The 21,384-nt window shown below is 43.3% G+C and overlaps 1 protein-coding gene across 1 annotated transcript; it reads left to right on the top strand.

Moving 5' to 3' along the window:
• The first annotated feature begins 1,681 nt into the window (after window positions 1-1,681).
• On the top strand, window positions 1,682-11,055 carry LOC110198495 (keratin, type I cytoskeletal 15-like). The gene is given in 8 exon segments (XM_078156034.1): window positions 1,682-2,479; window positions 4,075-4,151; window positions 4,389-4,545; window positions 5,261-5,422; window positions 5,548-5,673; window positions 5,771-5,991; window positions 6,788-6,813; window positions 10,628-11,055. Coding segments are annotated over 8 exon segments (1,401 nt in total). The 5' UTR covers window positions 1,682-1,957; the 3' UTR covers window positions 10,738-11,055.
• Window positions 11,056-21,384: the final 10,329 nt, after the last annotated feature.

The raw sequence follows: 21,384 nt of genomic DNA, 5'->3' as shown, positions 1-21,384 counted from the left end.
AACTCAGGTTTTTCCTACTCCAAGTCCAGAGAGATGATAATGTTATGGAGGCTGAGAAATTCTCTCCTATTCCTATATACGGCCATGACTCTCCTTTTTAGAAAACTCTCCTTTTGTCACTCCTATCCCTCAAAATAGGGACTTCTGTGTTGGAATACTCCCCAAGCCTTTCAGCTCTTGAGAGAGCAAACAGGGGTTAAGCTGAGCCTGGTAGGTAGTGACATGCCTCTGGGGATGGGGAGGAGGGAGGTAGGGGCTTTCTGGAACAAGCCCCAGTGTTATCTATGGGTGGTTTGCCTCAACCTGTCCCCAAAGCAAGCAGAGTTCAGTGATATGTTCAGTTGGCAGGTGGCAGGGACTCAATCAGCCTCTTGTCAGCCTGGAGGCTGTTTTACATCACCTGGAATGTCAGTATCAGTGGGGGTCGGGGAAAGGGTGAAAGATTATGTTGATGATGCAGGGCAGGGAGTTTCTGGATGTCATTCTGGCTGCTTTTGCTTTTTAAATTCTGAAATTTGGAGGAAGAAAAGAAGCAGTAGCAGAATTTTGGTCTGAGATGTGGGAGATGTCAGTCTATTACAATAGTTCTCTCTGTCTCTCTCTGTCTCTCTCTGTCTCTGTCTCTCTCTCTCTGTCTCTCTCTCTCTCTCTCTCTCTCTCTCCTTCCCTCCCCATGTCTTTCTATATATCATTTTTGCGTAGAAGTTTACATGTTATCTCATTTGAACCTTAGGACAAGCCTGGGAGATAGGCACTATTTTTACCCCCATTTTTAGAGATGAAGAAATGGAAGCACAGAATGGCTGTGACTTGCCCAAGATCACGCAGCTAGTAAGTGTCGGAGGCCACATTTGAACTCAGGTCTTCCTGACGTCAAATCCAGCACTCTATTCACTTTATCCACCTAGCTACTTAAATCCTTAATCCAAACTCTCCTTGACTCTTCCCTGATCAGTAGCCCTTACTCCATCATTCTTTGCATATATAATATATATTATATATATTGTTATTTTATATATGTTTTATATATTTATATTTTGTATATATCTTAAAATTCTTATGTATGTCTATGTCCTCTGACTAGCACGATGCTGATGCATAGTAGGCTCTTAATAAATGCTTAGTGATTGATTGTGAAGTGGCACTTTCTGGTGGCCATCTACAGCCTCAGGTAGGCCTGTTCCCTTTCCTTTTCCTTCCCATCTCCCTCCTTTAGCATAAAATTGCCCTTCTGTCTTGCCCTCTACTAGGACAAGTCCAGCAACTGTTGGTTTTTTTAGACTTGTCTCCCCAAGGGCCGGAAGAACGAAATGGAGACGGAACAGGAGCTCAGGTCAAACAATGGGGGGGGACAAGCATTGGTGCCGCTAGACCCAGAAACCCAAATGGTGCTGAGGGATTGGAGCTCCTAGGGTGGGGTAGGCACCAGAGAGAAACTCTGTACACAATGAGCAGCTTGTACACAAGAGATCCTAAGCATCTTACTGTGGGCAAAGTCATCCAGAAGCTGGGGGAGTGGTAGAGTGTTCTCCTGTTATTTTTTTTTCCTTTTGGGGTGTGGAGTTAAGACTGTAATCCAAGTGTCAAAACCGTGCCCTCCAGCAAAACATCATTAATTATGAATCATCTCTTTTGTTAAATTAAAAAAAAACCATACACACAGAACACACACACACACACACACACACACACACAAACAAACACAACAAACAACCCAACTCCACAGGGCTCCTTGAGGTATATGGGCAGCTGTGTGTGAGTGTGTGGAATGATAAATGAGCTGGCTTCTTCTTTGGGGGGAGGAGAATCTGGGTGGCAAGGGCTGGGGGGTGCGGTCACTCAGCACCCAAAGGAATTGGTATAAAAATAGCTCCAGCTTAGGGGTAAGAGAGACTTCTTCCTGATTCTCCTTGAAGCTCTATAATTCCTTACTGTTGAGGCCGGGGGTACTGAAGCCATGAGCACCACCTTCCTTCAGAGCTCTTCTACCTATGGGGGTGGCTTTGGTGGGGGCTTCACTCGGGGAACCTCTCTCCTGGCTGGTGGTGGATATGGAGGGGGAAGTCTCCTAGGGAGTGTTGGTCAGATTTCTGCCTCCTCAGATAGCTTTGTCTCCTCTGGGTTGGCTGGGGGCTACGGTGGTAGAATGAGCGATGGCTTTGGTGGAGGGGTTTATGGAGGTTATAGAGGAGGCTTGGGCAGCGGCTTTGACTTGGGTGGTGGAGAAGGTGGACTCTTGACTGGCAATGAGAAAACCACCATGCAAAACCTCAATGACCGCCTGGCATCCTACCTGGACAAAGTTCGGGCTCTGGAGGTGGCCAATACAGATCTTGAGGTTAAGATCCGAGACTGGCATCTGAAGCAAAGTCCCACTGACCTTGAGCGGGATTACAGTCCCTATTTCAAGACCATCAATGAGCTCCTTGACGAGATAGGACTGTGAGCTGGACAGAGATGTCATTCAACCAGGGCCCTAGTTGAGCCACACATATTTCTGCTTTCAGAGTTACTGATGATACAAAGCAATTATTTTAGTTTCAGACAATGATTTCATTGTACATGAAGTGTCTGGAGACATGGGAGCTGTTCATCAGCTGTTAGAAGCTAGGGATAATTGCTCTGATTGGCAGCATGGGAACACATAGGGTGTGTTATTCATTCTTTAAGACTGAGAGCACGGTTAGAATACGGGACCCTCCTGGACAGAAAAAGCAAACCTTCAGCTTGGTCATTCTCTGCAACAAGATGACTTGGCTCTGTCTGCGGACTTTTTCTTGAAAAGAAGAAATTGTGGGTGTGCAATGATCCTCTGTGGCAACTGCTTACAGAAAGAGGGACCTGGGTTCCAGTCAGTCAGTCAGTCAGTAAATGTTGATTGAGTACCTACTGTATGTTAGGCATCATGCTAAGTGCTGGGGATACAATAAATGCCAAAAGACAGTCCTAGCTGTAGTACTACTGAGCAGGGCTCCCTTCTTAAGAGCACTTTCCTCAGGCAAGCTCTATGAGTAGGACAGTATAAATAACAGCTCCATTCTACAGATGGAGAAAGTCAGGGCTCTGATAAGTCATTTGTCTATCCTCATACACTTAGTAAATTTCTAAATCATATTTGAACCCAGATCTCCTGACTCTAAGCCTACTACACCATGCTACATTTCAGATGAAGAAGCTGGACTCGATCAGGGGTTTCTTAACCTGGTGTCTGTGGAAAGATTTTAGGGGGTACTTGAACTTGGATGGGAAAAAATAACGTCTTAGTTCAATCTAGTTGTTTTCCTTTGCAACCATATGTATTTTATGACTTTAAAAACTTTATTATTTTTTTTTGATTTTTGGCTAGGCAATGGGGTTAAGTGACTTGGCCAAGGTCACACAGCTAGTAAGTGTTATGTGTCTGAGGTCACATTTGAACTCAGGTCCTCCTGCATCCAGGGCCGGAGCTCTATCCACTGCACCACCTAGCTGCCCCCTAAAAACTTTATTCTGAGAAGTGGTCCGTAGGCTTCACCAGGCTGCCCAAAGGTGTGGTCCATGAAGCCCCAAAGGTTAAAAATTTCTGCCCTAGATGGTCTTTCAGGGCCTCTCCACCTCAGACATTCTGACACCTCTGGCATTCCATAGACAGTGTATGTAGGCTGAGGAAATAAAATGGAGAGATTAGAATTAGGAGCTCTGTTTATTGTTAAGGGCTTCTCTTCCCCTCTACCACCAACCAGGCTTAAACTCCTTGTTCTCTAGCCTGCTAGCTAGATACCTTTACTGGCTCAGCCGAGGATTCCTGAGGGCAGCTTTATCTCTCTCAAATTCCTCTGTGCATAGTTGCAGGGAGGTGCCTGGTTCTGGCCCTTATGGGGGAGGGAGGGGAGAAGGGTCTGTGTAGGGCTGCTATGCCGTGAGACCCCGAGGGGCTGGAGTTAGATTCTGAAGGCTCTTCTGGGCAGACTCAGCCAGCAGGACTAATACCTGATAAGGGAAATGCCTGGGGCAGAGGGGTGGGAAAGCCCTTTAGGAGACAATGGGGGAGGAGATCTCCAGGGAGGTTCTGGTCTCTCCTTTTTACAGATCCAGGGAGCCACCTTTGACAATTGTCGGGTCATTTTGGAGCTTGACAGTTCTTGGCTGGCTGCTGATGACTTCAGACTCAAGTCAGTTCATGCCTCTACCCCCCCTTTTTTGTTCTCCCTCCCTCCATTTCTCCCTCCTATTTTCCCTCCCTCCCTCCTTCCTTTTCTCCCTTCTTCCTTCCTTCCCTCTTTCCCTTTCTCTCACCCTCATTCCCTCTCTGTCTCTCCTTCCTCTTCCCTTCTCTGGCCAAAACTCTCATGCAAAGAAATGCGACTGCTCTGCTATTTCTGGTTCTGAACTTTTTCTTAATCTCCCAGGTATGAGAATGAGTTGAGCCTAAGTCACAGTGTGGAGGCTGACATCAGTGGCCTGCGCAGAGTGATGGATGAGCTGACCCTGGCCAAGGCTGAGCTGGAGACACAGGTTGAGAACCTGAATGAGGAGCTGGACTACCTGAAGAGGAACTTTGAGGAGGTGAGAGGAAAGCAGGAGGCAGGCAGAAGAATGGACTGAGGCCCATTAAGCCTCCATCTTGTGGGAGCATAGGTTTAGATTTAGTTAGAAGGAACTTAGAGAACCCCCCCCCCCCGGCCAACTTGCCCAAAGTCACATGGGTAGTAATTGTCAGAATTAGAATTTGAACACTGGACCTTTAATCCAGTTTTTCCTCCTTGTCCAGGACTGCATGTGAGTGACCCAGGGGAGGATCTGAGGGATGACAGGGCAGTTTCTGGATGGTCTCATTTCACACAGTTTCCTGGCAGCAGCCACAGCCTGGACGAAGAGCTCAGCTCTTCAGGGATATAGCCACAGTGTGTGTCCTATCAGAGATTTGGGGGACCAGGAGAGAATTATAATTCAAGGCTTCTCTCAGGTCCCAGCAGAGTATTTATACCTGGACTTGCTCAGTTCTCCTTCTCCCTAAGCCAACAACAATGGAATGAGGGTGGCCAGTACTGCCAGGTCACTGAAATAGGAAATAACCTTGGGTAAATCACCCTGACTCAGTTTCTCCCTTGGAAAACTTGGATGATTAGTCCCCTCCTCTGTTTCTGAAAGAAGAATCACCTTCTCCACCAGTTCATGAATGATATGGAAAGATGCCCATAGAATCCCTTCTTCCTTTCCCTGTTTCTAAACCTCAGGGCTAGAAGTATGATGCCCTGAGTTCTTCTTTCCATCCCTTCAGGAAATGAAAGAGTATAATAACCAGCTGATGGGCCAGGTCAATGTGGAGATGGATGCAGCCCCGGGGGTAGACCTGACCAGTGTGCTTTCTGAGATGCGAGAGCAGTATGAAGCCATTGCCGAGAAGAATCGTCGAGATGCTGAGACGTGGTTCTTTAGCAAGGTGAATCCACGTGCAAGACCCCCTCCTTGAGACCCTCAGTGCTTCATTGGTGGTCTTTTGGGATCATATTGTTTCGGGGAGCTGTCATTGGGATGGGATCATCCATCTCTGTGGGACCCTTGTAGACTGAAGAACTGAACAAAGAGGTGGCGTCCAGCACTGAAATGATCCAGACCAGCAAGACAGAGGTCACTGACCTGAGACGCACGCTCCAGGGCCTGGAGATTGAGCTTCAGTCCCAGCTCAGCATGGTAGGCACTCCCTTCCTTCCCCAGACTCTTTGCTCCTCCTGCATCCCTGCTGGGTCAGACGCTTTTCATGCTTTACAAATCTCCATCACTTCATCAGAAAGCCCGGCTGGAGAGCTCTTTGGCAGAGATGGAGTACTGCTATGCTACCCAACTGCAGCAGATGCAGGAGCTGATTAGCAACATTGAGATCCAGCTGGGTGAGCTCCGCAATGAGATGGAAAGTCAGAACCAGCAGCACAAGATGCTCCTGGACATCAAGACCCGGGTGGATCAGGAGATCGCCACATACCACAATCTGCTGGAGGGCCAGGACCCCAAGTAGGCAAAAGGCCTGGGGGCCACTCTGTGGAATGGGGACCATGCTCCTGGTGGAACCATCACTGGGCTTGTGATTCCTTAAAGGCAGGAGGGTTGAAGGCGAGGGGTTTGAGAATCCAGTCTAGACAGTGCCCTTGGAGAGAAGACTTTTAGGACCGTAAGGCACTGGAACTTGAAAAGATTTGGCTCAACCCTCTCAAATTACAGATGAGGAAACTGAGGCCCAAAGAAGTAAGTGACTTGCTCAGAGCCATGCAGCTGGTAAATGTCTGAGGCAGGATCTGAGATCAGATTTGCCTGACTCCAAGCTCAGCACTCTGTCCACTGGGCCACCCAGCTTCCTCTAGGTTTCAAATGGCTGCTGCTCTGCTCTTGCCCATGTGGACCCCAGTAAAGAGGACATAACCACTTGTCCTCTGATTGTAACCACTTGTCACTGACTGGTAGGTTTGAATCTTAACTTTATCACTGTTTGCAAATTACTTAATCTCTCTGTGCCTCAGTTTTCTCAGCTACGAAATTAGAGAATTGGATTAAATGATCTCCACCAAGCTCCAAATCCTATGAATAAACAAGTCATTTAACACATCTGAACCTCGGTTTCCTTATCTGTAAAATGAGATCAATTATACTTGCATCATGTAAGTCACAAGGAAAGAATGTCGTAGGTCAACCTTAAAGAAAGTGGTTACGTTGAACTTTATCCCAGGGGGACCTCACACTGGGCTTTGCCCATTGTGGGCAGTTAACAATATTTGTTGTATTGAATGCACTCTTCCTCTTTCTTCTTTTCTAGGATGTTTGGTTTCAGTACTAGAGCAGGTAAGAGAATTTGACCTTCCTGGCTTGGGCAAGAGCTGGCTGAGGTTTGGTAAATATGGAGATGGCTATGGATTCTTTCCCAAGAGCCTGAGGGGCAGAGCATTGGATGCATCTTTACACCTATTCACGACAAAGTGGCTGCTCCAATTCTGATCTACATTTTCTTCCCCAATAAACTCTTATTTTTCCTTTTGTTGCCCCCTCTTCAAAGTGAGAGATGTTCTTCCTTCCTTCCTTCCTTCCTTTCCTTCCTTCCTTCCTTCCTTCCTTCCTTCCTTCCTTCCTTCCTTCCTTCCTTCCTTCCTTCCTTCCTTCCTTCCTTCCCTCCACATTTATTAAGACAATATCACACACAGGGAAAGGTGCTGGGCTGAACTGAAGAGAACAGGGCCAGATGATTATTAGTGAGAAGGGCAGACCTTCTAGTACTAAGAAGGTGACAGTGCACTTTTTTCCTGGTCAGACATCAAGATCAGGGATTCTTAATTTGAGTTCCTTAACTTTGTTTTTTGAATAATTTGATAACTATATTTCAATATAATGGATTTCCTTTATAATCCTATATATTTTATCTTATGAATTTAAGAATATTATTCCAAGAAGAATTTCCTAGACTTCACCAGAGTGCCAAAGGGGTTTATGATAAAAAAGGTTAAGAACCCATTCCAACAGTGTGCTGATAAATGTCTAACAACCAAGCTCCTTCCACCAAATACATGTAGAAGACACACTCTTAAAGCTTAATCTACGTTATTACATTTATGCATCACTTTCTTAAGTTTAGACAATTAACAAAATAGTAAATTGTGCCCTGACTTGTAGTTTGCTGATTCCTGAGGTATGTGAGTACTCACACAGAAAGTTTAACAATTATCTCTCTGTTTGTGGGTTTTTTTTTTTGTCTAGGCAATAGGTTTAAGTGACTTGCCCGGGGTCACACAGCTAGTAAGTGTCAAGTGTCTGAGGCCAGATTTGAACTCAGGTCCTCCTGACTCCAGGGCTGGTGCTCTATCTACTATCTCTGGAGGGGGTTCAAGCTGGCTCCAGCACACCCTTGTGTTGATCTAGCCTATTGTGTTCCATTCTGGGCATCACATTTTAGGAAAGATATTGATATTCCGGAGGGTGTCCAGTACAGATCAACCACTTTTTGGGTATATCATAGAGGAGATTTAGGTTGAACTGGATGGCTTCCAAGGTCCCTTCCAACTCTTAGATTCTGTGATCCATAAAGTTTCTTCCAACTCTAAAGTCTATCATTGGATGTATTGAACACCAGCCATGAGCAAAGGACTGTCCAGTTCTTGTACTATTACACATTCTCTATCCTCCAAGATATTTACCAAGTTGTGTCCCTAGAATCTAACACAGAGCCTGACAAATAGCTGATGTCTAAGAAATGCTTGTTGATAGGTTGCTGACAGTGGTTCAGCAATCCTGTTGCCATTTTTAAAAAATAGCCTTCCAATAGTACAGTGGAAAGAGCCTGGGCCTTGCAGTCAGAGAATGTGGGTTCAAATCCTGCCTGTGATGGTTACTTTTTTTTTTTTTGGTGAGGCAATTGGGGTTAAGTGACTTGCCCAGGGTCACACAGCTAGTAAGTGTTATGTGTTTGAGGCTGGATTTGAACTCAGGTCCTCCTGACTCCAAGGCTGGTGCTCTATCCTGGGGGTTACTTCTTGTTTGACCTTGGGCAAGTTGCTTAAATTCTCTTTGCCTCATTTTTCCTGCCTATAAAATGAAAGTCCTGGATTAGAGAACATCGGAGGTTCTTTCTGGCTTAAAATGTATGATGATCTTATGAGTAATATCAAGGCAGGCTGGAATACCCCAATTTTATGGTTCAGTGACCAAAATGTGTTTATCCCATCCCTTTTCTTTTCTTTTTAAAAACTAATCAATTAATTAATTAATTAATTTTTAGTGTTCAGCATTCATTTCCATAAAATGTTGAGTTTTTAGTTTTCTCCCCTCCCTAAAACTGCATGCAATCTGATATAGGCTCTACATATACATTCATATTAAGCATATTTTCACATTAGTCATGTTGTAAAGAAGAATTAGAACCAATGGGAGGAACCACAAGAAAGAAGAATTAAAAAAAAGAGAGCAGATAGTGTGCTTCCATCTGAATTCAGACTCCATAGTTCCCTCTCTGGATGTGGATAGCATTTTCCATCACAAGTCTTAGTTGTCTTAGATCCTTGCATTGCTAAGAAGAGGTAAGTTTATCAAAGTTAGTCATCGCATGATGTTGCTGTTACTGTGTATAACATTCTCCTGATTCTGCTCACTTCACTCAGCATCATTTCATGTAAGTCTTTCCAGGTTTTTCCAAAGTTTGTCTGCTCATCATTTCTTGTGGAACAATAGTATTCCATTACGTTCATATACCACAGCTTGTTCAGTTTTTCCTAACTGATGAACATCCATCCTCTCAATTTCCAATTCTTGGCCACCACAAAAAAAACCCTGCTATATTTTTGTACATGTGGGTCCTTTTCCCATTTTTATGATCTCTTTGGGATATAGATCTAGAAGTGGTATTGCTGGGTCAAAGGGTACACAGAGTTTTATAGCCCTTTGGGTATAGTTTCAAATTGCTCTCCAAAATGGTTAGATCAGTTCATATCAGTGCACAACTCCACCAACAATGCATTAGTGTTCCAATTTTCCCATATCTTCTCCAACATTTATCATTTTCCTGTTTTGTCATCTTAACCAATCTGATAGGTGTGATATGATACCTCGGAGTTGTTTTGATTTGCATTTCTCTAATCAATAGTGATTTAGAGCATTTTTTCATATGACTATAGATAGCTTAAATTTCTTCATCTGAAAACTGCCTGTTTATATCCTTTGACCCTTTATCAGTTAGGAAATGACTTACATTCTTATGGATTTGACTCAGTTCTCTAAATATTTTAGAAATGAGGCCTTTATCAGAGATACTGGTTGTAAAAATTGTTTCCCAGCTTCCTGCTTCCCTTCTAATCTTGGTTGCATTGGCTTTGTTTGTACAAAAACTTTTCAATTTAATGTAATCAAAATTATCCATTTTGCATTTTATAGTGTTTTCTATCTCTTATTTGGTCATAAATTCTTCTGTTCTCCATAAATCTGACAGGTAAACTATTCCTTGCTCTCCTAGTTTGCTTATAGTATCAGCCTTTATATCTAAATTGTGTACCCATTTTGACTTTATCTTGATATATGTATAAGATGTTGGTCTATGCCTAGTTTCTGCCATACTGTTTTCTAGCTTTCCCAGCAGTTTTTGTTAAATAGTGAGTTCTTATTCCAGAAGCTGAAGTCTTTGTATCCCATCCCTTTTCAAACTGCACTGTGTTAAGGGCCATCTCTAGCTGTCCTGATCTATATGTGACCACTAGACCCAGATGGCTGTGGAGGAGAAAGTGAGGTTGGTGACTTTGCACAGCACTCCCTCACTCAAATCCATTTATTTCACTTGCAAGTCATACCATCAGCTTCCTGATGTCATGGTCCTCTTCCAGAACAAAGCACAAACCACAACCACAAGTGTTGTGCCAAGACCTCTGTATAGATTTAGGGATGGCTACAGGCAGGGACTCAGTCTTATATGTCTGTATCTCCCTCAGCTCCGTGCATAGTATCATATAAAGTAGGTGCTAAGTAAATGTTCAGCGAACAAATGAATAGTTTCCTATCAGAGATGTTCTCAGAGTCTCCCGGCTCTCTCAGATCTGACCAAAGGCTTTGCCTGAATCTGGAGAAATATGAGTTTTCCTGCCTCTAGTAGTTTCCACTTTCTACCTTTTTCCCCCCCCAATAGGTTCCCTTAGCGGAGAAGGTGGTGGTGATAGCAGCAGCAGCAGGGTCCACATTACCATGGAGGAATCAGTGGATGGAAAGGTGGTTTCTTCCCCAAAAAGGGAAATTTAAATCTTCAAAATCTTCACCATAGGCAAAAGAGAAAGTCCCTCACCTGCCTGGCTGAGAGCATGAGCAATCACAGTGGGGAGGAGGATGGAAACTCCAGTGTTTGCCCTGGGAATGGGATGGCAAATGTAGGCCCTGCCATGCCCTGTTCAATTCTCCTTAGTGTTTCTCTCCTCTCCTTTCTTCCCAACCCACTGTACTCTGCTTTGCAGCAGTACTTTCCTAGGTGGAAGCCAGGGGAAGAGGTTGTATTGTGTAACCTATCCTCAATTGTACTGTTTCTTTCTGTGAAATAAAGTTTTTCCTTCTTCTGTTTGCAAATCCTCTGTTGCTGTGGGTCCAGTTTTTTCTTGAATTGGTATTCATAGAGGTTATGGAATTACTGAGCTAGCATGGGGCTCACACCCAGTCTTCTCTCCCTTCCCCTTTTCCCAACCTTTACTAGCCTGTCATTCTCTGGGATTTCTAGGGTCTTGTCTGTATATTGCTGCTCAATGAAATGGCGTCTCCTTCTGTATTACATGTAAAAGAGAGACACCTGGTATAGAGCATAGGGTGCTAGACTGAAAGGCAGGAAGACTTGGGCTCAAAGCCTATCCCAGAGACTTATGAGCTGTGTGATCTTGTATAAGTCATTAGGCTCCTGTAAAATTTGTAAAATGAGGGAATTGGACTCAATGGTCTCTAAGATCTCTTCTAGCTCCTAGTCTCACAGTCTTATTGCATGTAACAGAGGCGGTATGGCATAGCAGATGGAATTCTGGACTTGGAGTCAGGAAGATCTGAGTTCAAATTCCATCTCTGAGATTTACATGCTGTGAGACCTTGGACAAGTCACTTAACTTTTCTCAGCCTCAGTTTCCTCATATGTAAGATGAAGGGGTTGGACTCAGTGGCCTGTAGTGCCCCTTCCAGCTCTAAATCTATAATTCTATGATCTGTTGCATGTAAAAAGAGAGGTAGTATGACATATCAGATAGAGTGGTGAATTTAGAGTTAGGATGCTCTGGGTTCAAATTCCACTTCTGAGACTTGGTTATGCATGATTATGGATTTACCTTCTCTGAGCCCTAGATAATTCTGCACTGGTGGCCATAGGTCCTTGATGCATTGAGAACACACACACACACACACACACACACACACACACATACACATACCACACATACATACATATGTATATATACATATACATCAGCAGCAGGGGAATGAGGGGGGCCGAGGTTTCTCAATGCATGTGTGGGGGTCCTATCTATACTACCCACCCCTCCTTTCCCTCTACCAGTCTGTGCTGCCTCCTCTTCTCCATGCCTCTGCTATTCATGTTAGCCAGGAAAACCATCCCCTCAGACCTACCTTTGCTCAACCTGATTCTCCGTATGACCCTTTACACAATTCTTACCACACACCCATTATCACTTATACTCCCTCCCACTGGCCAAACCTCTTCCTTCTGCTCTTCAAAGTGAAAAGGCATCTTCTTCTAGGAAGATCTCTCTGATTGAGCAATGTGAAATTCCAATGTGTTACTGATTCTCTCTAATAGTCATAATAGCTCCTCCAGACACCTTCATTGCCCAAACCCCAGGTTGTTGGAGCTGTGTACGTGCATGTGCACCTATATTTATGGTTTTAGGGCTCTCTTTTTGAGATGGGTTTCTTTTCTTTCTCTTCTCCCCTCCCTGCTTTTTTCCTCTCTTCTCCTTATATCAAACAAAAATGTGACATGACATGAAGAATTCCATAACTGTGGCCTTCTGACCTCTGCAAAGGAGTAGGGGTGGGGACATCTCATTTCTCTCATTTTGGACCAAGCTCCAGTGAAGACAAGCCTATGAAACTTTAGGAGAACAGAGGGCACTTCCCATCTGCTTCCTATCTAGAGAGTTACACCAGGATGTCTAAAATGCTCAGTCCCTGGGCAAAGGATGAGAGTTAAAAAGGAATTCACCGAATTCTGTAAGGCAGCGCCTATCAGTGCTCTGGTTTCAGGCTCATCGGAGAACAAGAGAGTTTGGAGCAGAAGCCAAATTCTCCACATGTTCCCCTTCTGTTCTGGCAGGGCTGAGCACTTACCTGCATTCCTCTGAGTTGGGGTAAAGCAAATACAATTTATGGCAGATGGTATTTAGCTCAGAATCTTAGGGCAGGAAGAGTCTTGCTGAGGAAGCTCTCCTAGAACAGAGATTCGGAAGGTGGTAGAGTGAGGGAGCTGTCTCATAGTATAATCAGATCTTTTTTTTTTTGCTTTTTTGGTGAGGCAATTGGGGTTAAGTGACTTGCCCAGGGTCACACAGCTAGTAAGTGTCAAGTGTCTGAGACCAGATTTGAACTCATGTCCTCCTGACTCTAAGGCTGGAGCTCTATCCACTGTACCACCTAGCTGCCCCAGCCTTTTTAAAAATTTTATTTTATTTTAATTTAATTTTTTTTTTTTTGGCTAGGCAAAGGGGTTAAGTGACTTGCCCAGGCTCACACAGCTAGTAAGTGTTATGTGTCTGAGGCTGGATTTGAACTCAGGTCCTCCTGAATCCAGGGCCAGTGCTCTATCCACTGTGCCACCTAACTGCCCCAGTATAATCAGATCTTTAAGTGACTTGCCTGAGATCACACATGTAGTAAAAGTTCAGAGGCAGATTTGATCTCAGAGTCCTTTCTAGTGAACCAGCTCTCATCTCGCCTCCTCCCCTGACTCCCATCAGTCCCCAGTACTAAGGTCTATTGATCTAATCCATCCTGGAAAAAAATCCTCTAACTTCTTCCAAATGATGTTTTTTTTTTTCTTGTTGTTCAGTGGTGTCCAACTCTTTGTGACCCCATTTGGGGTTTTCTTGGCAAACGTACTAGAGTGATTTGCCATTTCCTTCTCCAGCTCATTTTACAGATGAGGAAACTGAGGCAAACAGGGTTAAGTGACTTGCCCAGGGTCACACAGCTAGGAAGTGTCTGAGGCCAGATTTGAACTCATGAAGATGAGTCTTCTTGACTCCAGGCTCATCACGCTATCCATCTTGCCACCTCGCTGCCTTAAGTCTTTTCTAGTCTATAACTATCAGAAACCTCTTTTTCATGTCTAACTCAAAGACCTCTTGAGATCCCTCTGAAGGTATATACAGCAGCTAGCTGTTACAGCCAGCCAGGTTTCTGCTGTTATCAAAATCATAGAGTCTTTTTTTACTTGCCCATTCTGGCTCTGGAATGGTCCAGCCTGGCTGCTGAAGTTTCAGTTTCTTGTCTGTGAAATGAAAGTGTCAAATGAGATGCTCTATAAGATCTCTTCCAGTTCTAACATTCTATGTTTCTATTTCCTAAAGTCCTTTTCAATCTGTCATTCTATGAATCTATGACTCAGAAGGTTTATAGGTTTCTGCCTTTTAGCTCTCTGAAGCTCTGAGCCATTTAAATAAATAGTGGTTTTAGTTTGCAGAAGCAAGTTGTTGGAAGAGAGGCAGGGACTCAGTCTTGGGAAAGCAGGTAGCTGTTCCTGTCTTCCTAGAAGGTGTAACTTGCAGGGCATTAGAGAGGGGCCAGTAGTTTCTCTTTCTCCTCTGTCTTAGCTGGGGAGTTGGTGGATTGCCTTTTCTGGAGACTGTGCAGAGAAGCAGAGAAAGCCTTGGAACCTGGGGAGTCCTACTTTCTTTCCTAGTTCTGGACAGATAGATATCCCACCCAGAGGCCTGTGGTTGGGTGAATCACAGTAGCATTGAAGGGACTTACGGAATACCCAAGATTGACTTACCTAGAGTGTGCTCTTAAATAGACTTTGGACACACCCCCTACCTGCCTCCTGTGATGAGGTCAGGTCTTCATTGCTAATCAGGTATTTGGAAAGGGCTGACCACCCCTTACCCTCCCTCAGCAGGAAATAGGATTTGTATTTGGAGAATAGAGAACTGAGACTATGGTCTTGGATGCATGAGAAGTCATGGAAAATAGAGCATAAGGTCTTTGAGCCAGTATATGAATAGGGTCCAAGGCTGAGCCTCCCAAAGGGGCAATAGAGGTGTATGTTCCCTACCATGCTGTAATCCAGTGATACTTGGTCCTTCAGACTCTATCTTCACTGGCTGGAATTACCTGTGTCTAGAATTCACTTCTTCATCACTACCTTTCAGTTTTCCTGTTGCTTTTGTTTTGTTGTTTCAGTCATGCCTGACTCTTCATGACCACATTTGAGGTTTTCTTGGCAGAGGTACTGGAGTTGGTTTGCCATTTTCTTCTCCAATTCATTTGACAGATGAGGAAACTGAGGCCGACAGGCCTAAGTGACCTGTCCAGGGTCACACAGCTAGTAAGAGTCTGAAGTCAGATTTGAACTTAGGAAGATGAGTCTTCCTGACTCCAGGCTCAGCACTCTATCCAATGTACTACCTAGCTTCCTTCTCAGTCTCCTTGTTTTCCTTTAAGTCTCCGCTAAAATCCCAACTTCTGAGAAACCTTTTCTGATGCCATCTTAATCCTAGACTCTGATATCATCTTCAATGTATGCCTGTATATATGTTGTTTGTATATAATTATTTGCATGTGTCTCCCCCATTAGACTGTGAGCTTTTTGAGAGCAGGGAGTGTGTTTTTACAATACTTTTACTTATGTATCATATTATATATTTATATAAGCATATATAAAATATAAGTATATGTTATACGTGTGCTTTGTATGCTATATGTTGTGTTACATGTATACAAAAATGATATGACTTATAATGTGCTTAGCACAGTGCCTCACACATAGTAGGTGCTTAATTTATGCTTGGCAGCTATGTGGCATAGTGGATAGAGTGCCAGGCCTGGAGTCAGGAAGAATCATCTTCATGAGTTCAAACCTGGCCTCAGACACTTACTAGCTGTGTGACTCTGGACAAGTCACTTAATCCTGTTTGCCTCAGTTTCCTCATCTGTCAAATGAGCTGGAGAAGAAAACGGCAAACCACTCTAGTTTCTTTGCCAAGAAAATTCCAAATGGGGTCATGAAGTGTTGGAACCTGACTGAATAACAACAACAACAAATGCTTATTCCCTTTCCCTTTCCCTTTGCAAACCTTGAAGCCTTACATAAATGTTGGCAATTATTATTATTATGAAAAAACCTTCCAAGGGAAGGGGAGATGTGACCGCTCCAATCAAATCTACTCTGTTCCAAGCACTTCAGGAGACTGGATGGAAGAGAAGGTGAGGTGTTAAATTAGATCTCATGCCACTGGCAAAGGATTATTGAGTCCCTAGCCCACTTTCTAACTCTGCCTCCCTGAAAATCCAAGATGGCTGAGGAGAGTGGGGTCCTTGAGAATTCTATGGTCTTCTCCATGGGTTGGAATAAAGGCTGTGCTGTACTCAGTGACCATATTGTACAATGAGTGCCTGTACAGGATTTGGGAACCCTGCTACCCACTTTTGGGGCACCCTCAACATGAGCTATACCTAAGTGATCCAGGGGTCGGGGACATGAGAGCTATGTTCAAGAATGTGAAGGACTGTCTCATGGAGAAGTGATTAGGCTTTATCTGTTGCTCTACAGAGACCTGAATCCGGAACAATGAGTATAAGTTGCAAAGAGGCAATTTTAAGCATGATGTCAAGAGAAAAACCAAAAACATACTGACAATTTGTTTTTGTTCAGTCGTTCAGTCATGTTCAACTCTCTGTGACCCCATTTGGGGTTTTCTTGTCAGGGACGCTGGAATGGTTTGCCATTTCCTTCTCTGGATTATTTTACAGATGTGGAATTAAGGCAAACAGGGTTAAGTGACTTGCCCAGGGTCACACAGGTAGGAAGTATCTGAGGCTGGATTTGAACTCAGGTCTTCCTGTCTCCAGGCCTGGTGCTCTATCCACTGTACCACCTAGGGCCATCTTGGGATGTGGTGGACTTTCCTTCCTTGGAAGGCTTCAAGCAGAAGCTGGACAAGTCCTGCAGCAGGGATTCATTTTGGTACTGAAGTGGACTAGATGATGCCTACAGTTCACTCCAACTTTCATATTCTGTGATTCTGTAAATTTTATTTTGGAGACTTCCTTGGATAAATCTAGGTAGGGACAATGAAGCAAGAACTTTGTGATCAGACCCCTAAGATCCTCTCTGGAACACGTGAGCTCAGAGTCCTTGGGGGCTTGGGCCACAGCTCACATTTTGGGTCCAGTTATTCTCCAGACTTTCTTGGAGAAGGGCTAAATGTTGGAGGAAGACCCTATGGTGGAAGGCCTTTGTACATATCTGGAGCTCAAGTTCTTTGAGGGTTAGAGGAAGTCATTCTTCTATGGTGTGTGTGTCAGCAAAACTCAATCCCCAGGGAGGGTAGAGAGCTGACCTGACCTAGGTGAGGGCACGCTATTCCTGTTCTGTTTGTATTACAGGGGCTTTGGTTGGATACACCACATTGTTTCACTAAGAGGCGTTGGCCCTAACCTGTTAATCAGCCTGGAAAGGATTGGTGATAGACTTTGTGGACCTGGCAGTTTCCAAAATCACATTAATCATTCCCCTGTCAGCCTTGATCCTCCAGAAATCTTAGGCTTTTGTGTTAAGCCATGATTTCTAAGTCTGGAGAGGTCACCTTGTTTTTCTCAACAGAGAAAGAGCTGAGCCATCAGATTGGGGGGGATGGGACAACATTTAGGGGTCAGGCTGAATCTCTTACTTCACTTATGCCCTCAAAACCCCCTGGCATCCTCCAATGTTTTTATTTAAAATTTTTATTTGTAATTTTTGTTTTTACAATGCTTTTATTTCTAAATCTCTCTCTCTCCTCCCCTGTCTAGTGATATGCCTCTTGTAATACAGAATGAAAAGTAAAGAGGAAAAAAATCTTTTCAGCACAATTAACTGATACACTAAGACTGATAGCATACGAGAAATTCTACACTCCTAGCCCCTCACCTTGGCAAAGAGGATAAGAAATTCATCGCCTCAACTCTTTGCCCAGCTTTGACCTCCTCTTTCTGGGGTGACCTGTCTCTGTGAAGCAATAAATCAGAACTTGTCACTCACAACTCAGAACTGGGAGTTTTTGCCAAGGACGGTAAATCTCTGATGCTGAGAATTTCTTTTTTTTTTCTTCTCCTTTTCTTTTCTTTCTCTTTTTTCTGCTTATTTGTTTCTGCAATCAATTTAAAGAACTTGCAATCGTGATGTGGTAGAATAAGTACTAAATTTGGCATCATTCCTTTGTAATATTCTGGACTCACTCTTTCAAGGTGAGGTCAGACATGTTTCTCTTTTAGGGTTCTAGAGGAAGCCCTAATAAAAAAGAGAGTGTCTTGTTTTTGATACCAATAGCTCAAGCCCCCATTCTGATGTGGTGTCCCCAATGCCAACCTCTAACAATTAGTGGTCTAGTTTCATTCAACCAATTAACATCAATAGGTGGTTACAAAGGGATATTTACTGAACAGATATGGCAGGAACAGAGGTTACAAAGCATTTTGCTCCTCAGCTCCTGGAGATACAATTTCCCCTATGTCATTGTGGTTCTTGGGAAGAGTGGATTCAAGCTTAACATAATTTCCATAAAGCATTCACCCTACCAAACTCACTTCTGAATTTGGCATAACCAGTGGATGAATTATTATAAGCCAATCTGTAGTAAACATTTATTAAGTGCCTATAATGTGCCAGGCACTGTGCTAACTGCTGGGAATACAAAGAAAGATGAAAAATCCTTGCTCTCAGGAGCTCCTGATTGAACAGGGGGAGACAACACGCAGACAACTATGTACATACAAAAATATAGATAGAATAAGCTAGGAATATTCAAGACAGGAAAGGCGTTAGAATTAAGAGGGATAGCTCGGACTGCCTTCAGTCTATATTGGGTTAAACAGGCTGCTCGATACTTCTGCCCTTCCTAGCAGTCTCTCCAATGGTTCATCATTCTGATCTTTTCAAACTCACAGGCTCATAATTATCTCTTCCTTCACCCCAAAGAGGGAAAGATGGACACACCAGCAACAGAAGCAACATCAGGGTTGAGCCCTGGCCCTATGACAATGGCACCAGTGGAGAGATAAAGGCCTGAGTCCTTTCTTTCCGACATCTTAATTTTGCCTCCTCCCTTGAGCACAGCTAGGTAGGAATGAGGACTACCTTTGCTTTGGTTGGTCAATACCTTTTGAATGAACTCTGGTTCTGGCTCTGTGGTCAATCAACAACATGTCTATCACATGGCAATAGAGTGGAATCAGTTGAGAATGTCTAAGCATGTTCTAAATGAGGGAGTAGGTTCTTCCATTACATCCTTTTCTGGAAGAAGGCTCCTCTGTCTCTTCTGTGTGGGAACATACTGGGTATGCTCACTAGCCCCTTATTACACTTCATTCATTCATTCATTCATTCATTCATTCATTCAAACAGTTGGTCAACAGACATTTATTAAATGCTTACTATGTGTCAGACATTGTGCTAAGCATTGAGGGCACAAAGACAGGGAAAAAACAGTCCTTGTCCTCATGGAGCTTATATTCTAACGATGGCGACAACTAGATACCAACATGACGTATACAATGCCCTGCAGCTCCACCCGTTCCATAGTCTTCGAAAAAGTCTAATTTAACGGTCTGTGCCTCACACAATTGTGCTTCTTTGTTCTAGAATTTTTATCAGTTTTTAATAAATAAAAGTTCTTTCTCTGCCTCTAAGCTATCAAATTGTTCATATATGAAAGAAGCATCACTTTATAAAAAATCCTTTACAAGGTGATTAAAGCCTTTATATTCAATGACATGTTCATTTTCTGACTCCTTTGCAATGAATCTTCTCACTGAAAACTGTTGTTTTTTGTTTGAAATTGTACTTTTTTTACACATAGATTTTAATGGTTTTAATTGAACCAAAATAGCTTTCCTACTCCTTTCTGGCACCAAACTTTTTGTCTATTAAATGAATAATACCTTACATCCTTATCAGTTGTTTTATTTCTTGGTAATTACACAAAAATACTGTTTCTTGCTCTTTCAGCACCAAACTGCTCCATAGGAAAGGCAGTACCTTTAAGGTTCAATATTTTACACGCTTGGAGTAATGGACACCAGCTGTTTTGGGGGACTGAATGAAAAATAAACCTTACAGAAACAAAGCTAAAAAGGAGAGGTGAAGAGGAAGAATGTTTAGTTATGGGGAACTAGTGCAAAGACATGGGAATGAAATGCGCATGAGGAACAGAAAGTAGGCTTGCTGAATTATAGGGTACCTGGAGGGAAGTAAAGTGTACGAAGAATGCAAGGACCAGAAGTGACCAGGTTGTGAATTTTACTATATATTTGATCCTGAATGTAAGAAGGAGCCATTGTGCCCTGGTTCAAATCCAAACTCTGTTACTTACACCTGTGTAGTATTGGACAAATTACTTGGTCTCTCTGGGTCTCAGTTTCCTCATTTGTAAAATGAAGTAATTAGCCCAGATGACTTTTGAGGATCCTTTTATGGTCATATGATGCTAGTCTGAAGCCTGTGCTAATCTATACAATCTGCTTTGTGTGCTGCCCCCCAGGATTGCTGTGGGAGTGAGTGGGGACAACATACATCTTCTGCAAACTAGCCTCTTCAAAATTGGCATGATAGAAGCTGCAATGGGTAGGGTGGAAAGTTGTGGGAAGTGATACTTAGAGCTCTGGTGCCACATAGCTCCATTCTTACTCTTGGTCTTCTCATCCCCTCCCTTCCTGAAGCCATTTGTTTCTAAGAGGGCATGTCAAATCCCTGCTCTTTCTTCCTCCACTATTACTCCTTCAAAGCCCCCATTTTTCAAGAGCACTCCCATCTCTCTTTGCAGCATGTCTCTCCCCTGAGTAGCTCTAGAAACTTGCTGGCCAGTCCTTAAGATTCTTCAATCTCTTGGGACCCCTTAATCCTGGCTTGACCATCTCTCTTGTGACCAGAACTCCAAAGCTCTCATTAGTCTCATTTCTTATGTGGAAACCTCTGGGATACTCTGGTCTGACTGGGACCAAGGTGGAAGAGATGCTTTTTCTCAGCTCTCTCCTTCTGGACAAAGAATTTCCCCTTGCAATGACCCAATCTTTATGAATCAGAGCTGTAAAAACTAATTTCGCTCCAGGGCTCCTGCTATAAGGAATGTGTGTGCATGTGTGCCCCACCGCCCAAGACAGAGGTATCTGAAGGAATCTCCCAGGTCTGGACCAAGTTCCTAAGACTCCTATTCTCTGGTGTCCAGTGTCGGAAATGCTAACTCCACACCGATCCCAGAAGAAGAAGTTCATTTCTCTTGCTCCATTTCCAATTGGGTATCTTTAATCTTCCTGTCAATACTGTTGCAAATCCATGTCTCATGTTCAGTTCACTCCATGAATGTGAAGATTTCTATTGCTCTTCAGAGTTATTCTCATTCCAGAAATCCAGCCAGATGAGTGGGGACCCTTAAAATGATTTATTATTTTAATATGATAAAATATTAGCATTAATATTATAAAAAATTCAGCAGTGATCATAAACTCAACTTGCTTAGTCAGGGACAGTTTTTAATTGGCCACTACAATACGCTAATAATAATAGTTTATTTTAAATGACCTTTTATAGCTTGCAACACAGTTTTTAGACTATAAATTCCTTGAGGCAGGGTCCATGCCTTTGTCTTTCTTTGTATCACCATTGCTTAGCACAATGCCTGGCATGTAGTAAGTACTTAATAAATGTCTATT

The sequence above is a fragment of the Phascolarctos cinereus genome, unplaced genomic scaffold, assembly GCF_003287225.1.
Source record: "Phascolarctos cinereus isolate Bilbo 61053 unplaced genomic scaffold, phaCin_HiC Scaffold_5;HRSCAF=322, whole genome shotgun sequence".
Classification (NCBI taxonomy): domain Eukaryota; kingdom Metazoa; phylum Chordata; class Mammalia; order Diprotodontia; family Phascolarctidae; genus Phascolarctos; species Phascolarctos cinereus.
The sequence above is the reverse complement of the archived record's forward strand: the minus strand, read 5'-3'. Positions and strand labels throughout refer to the sequence as shown.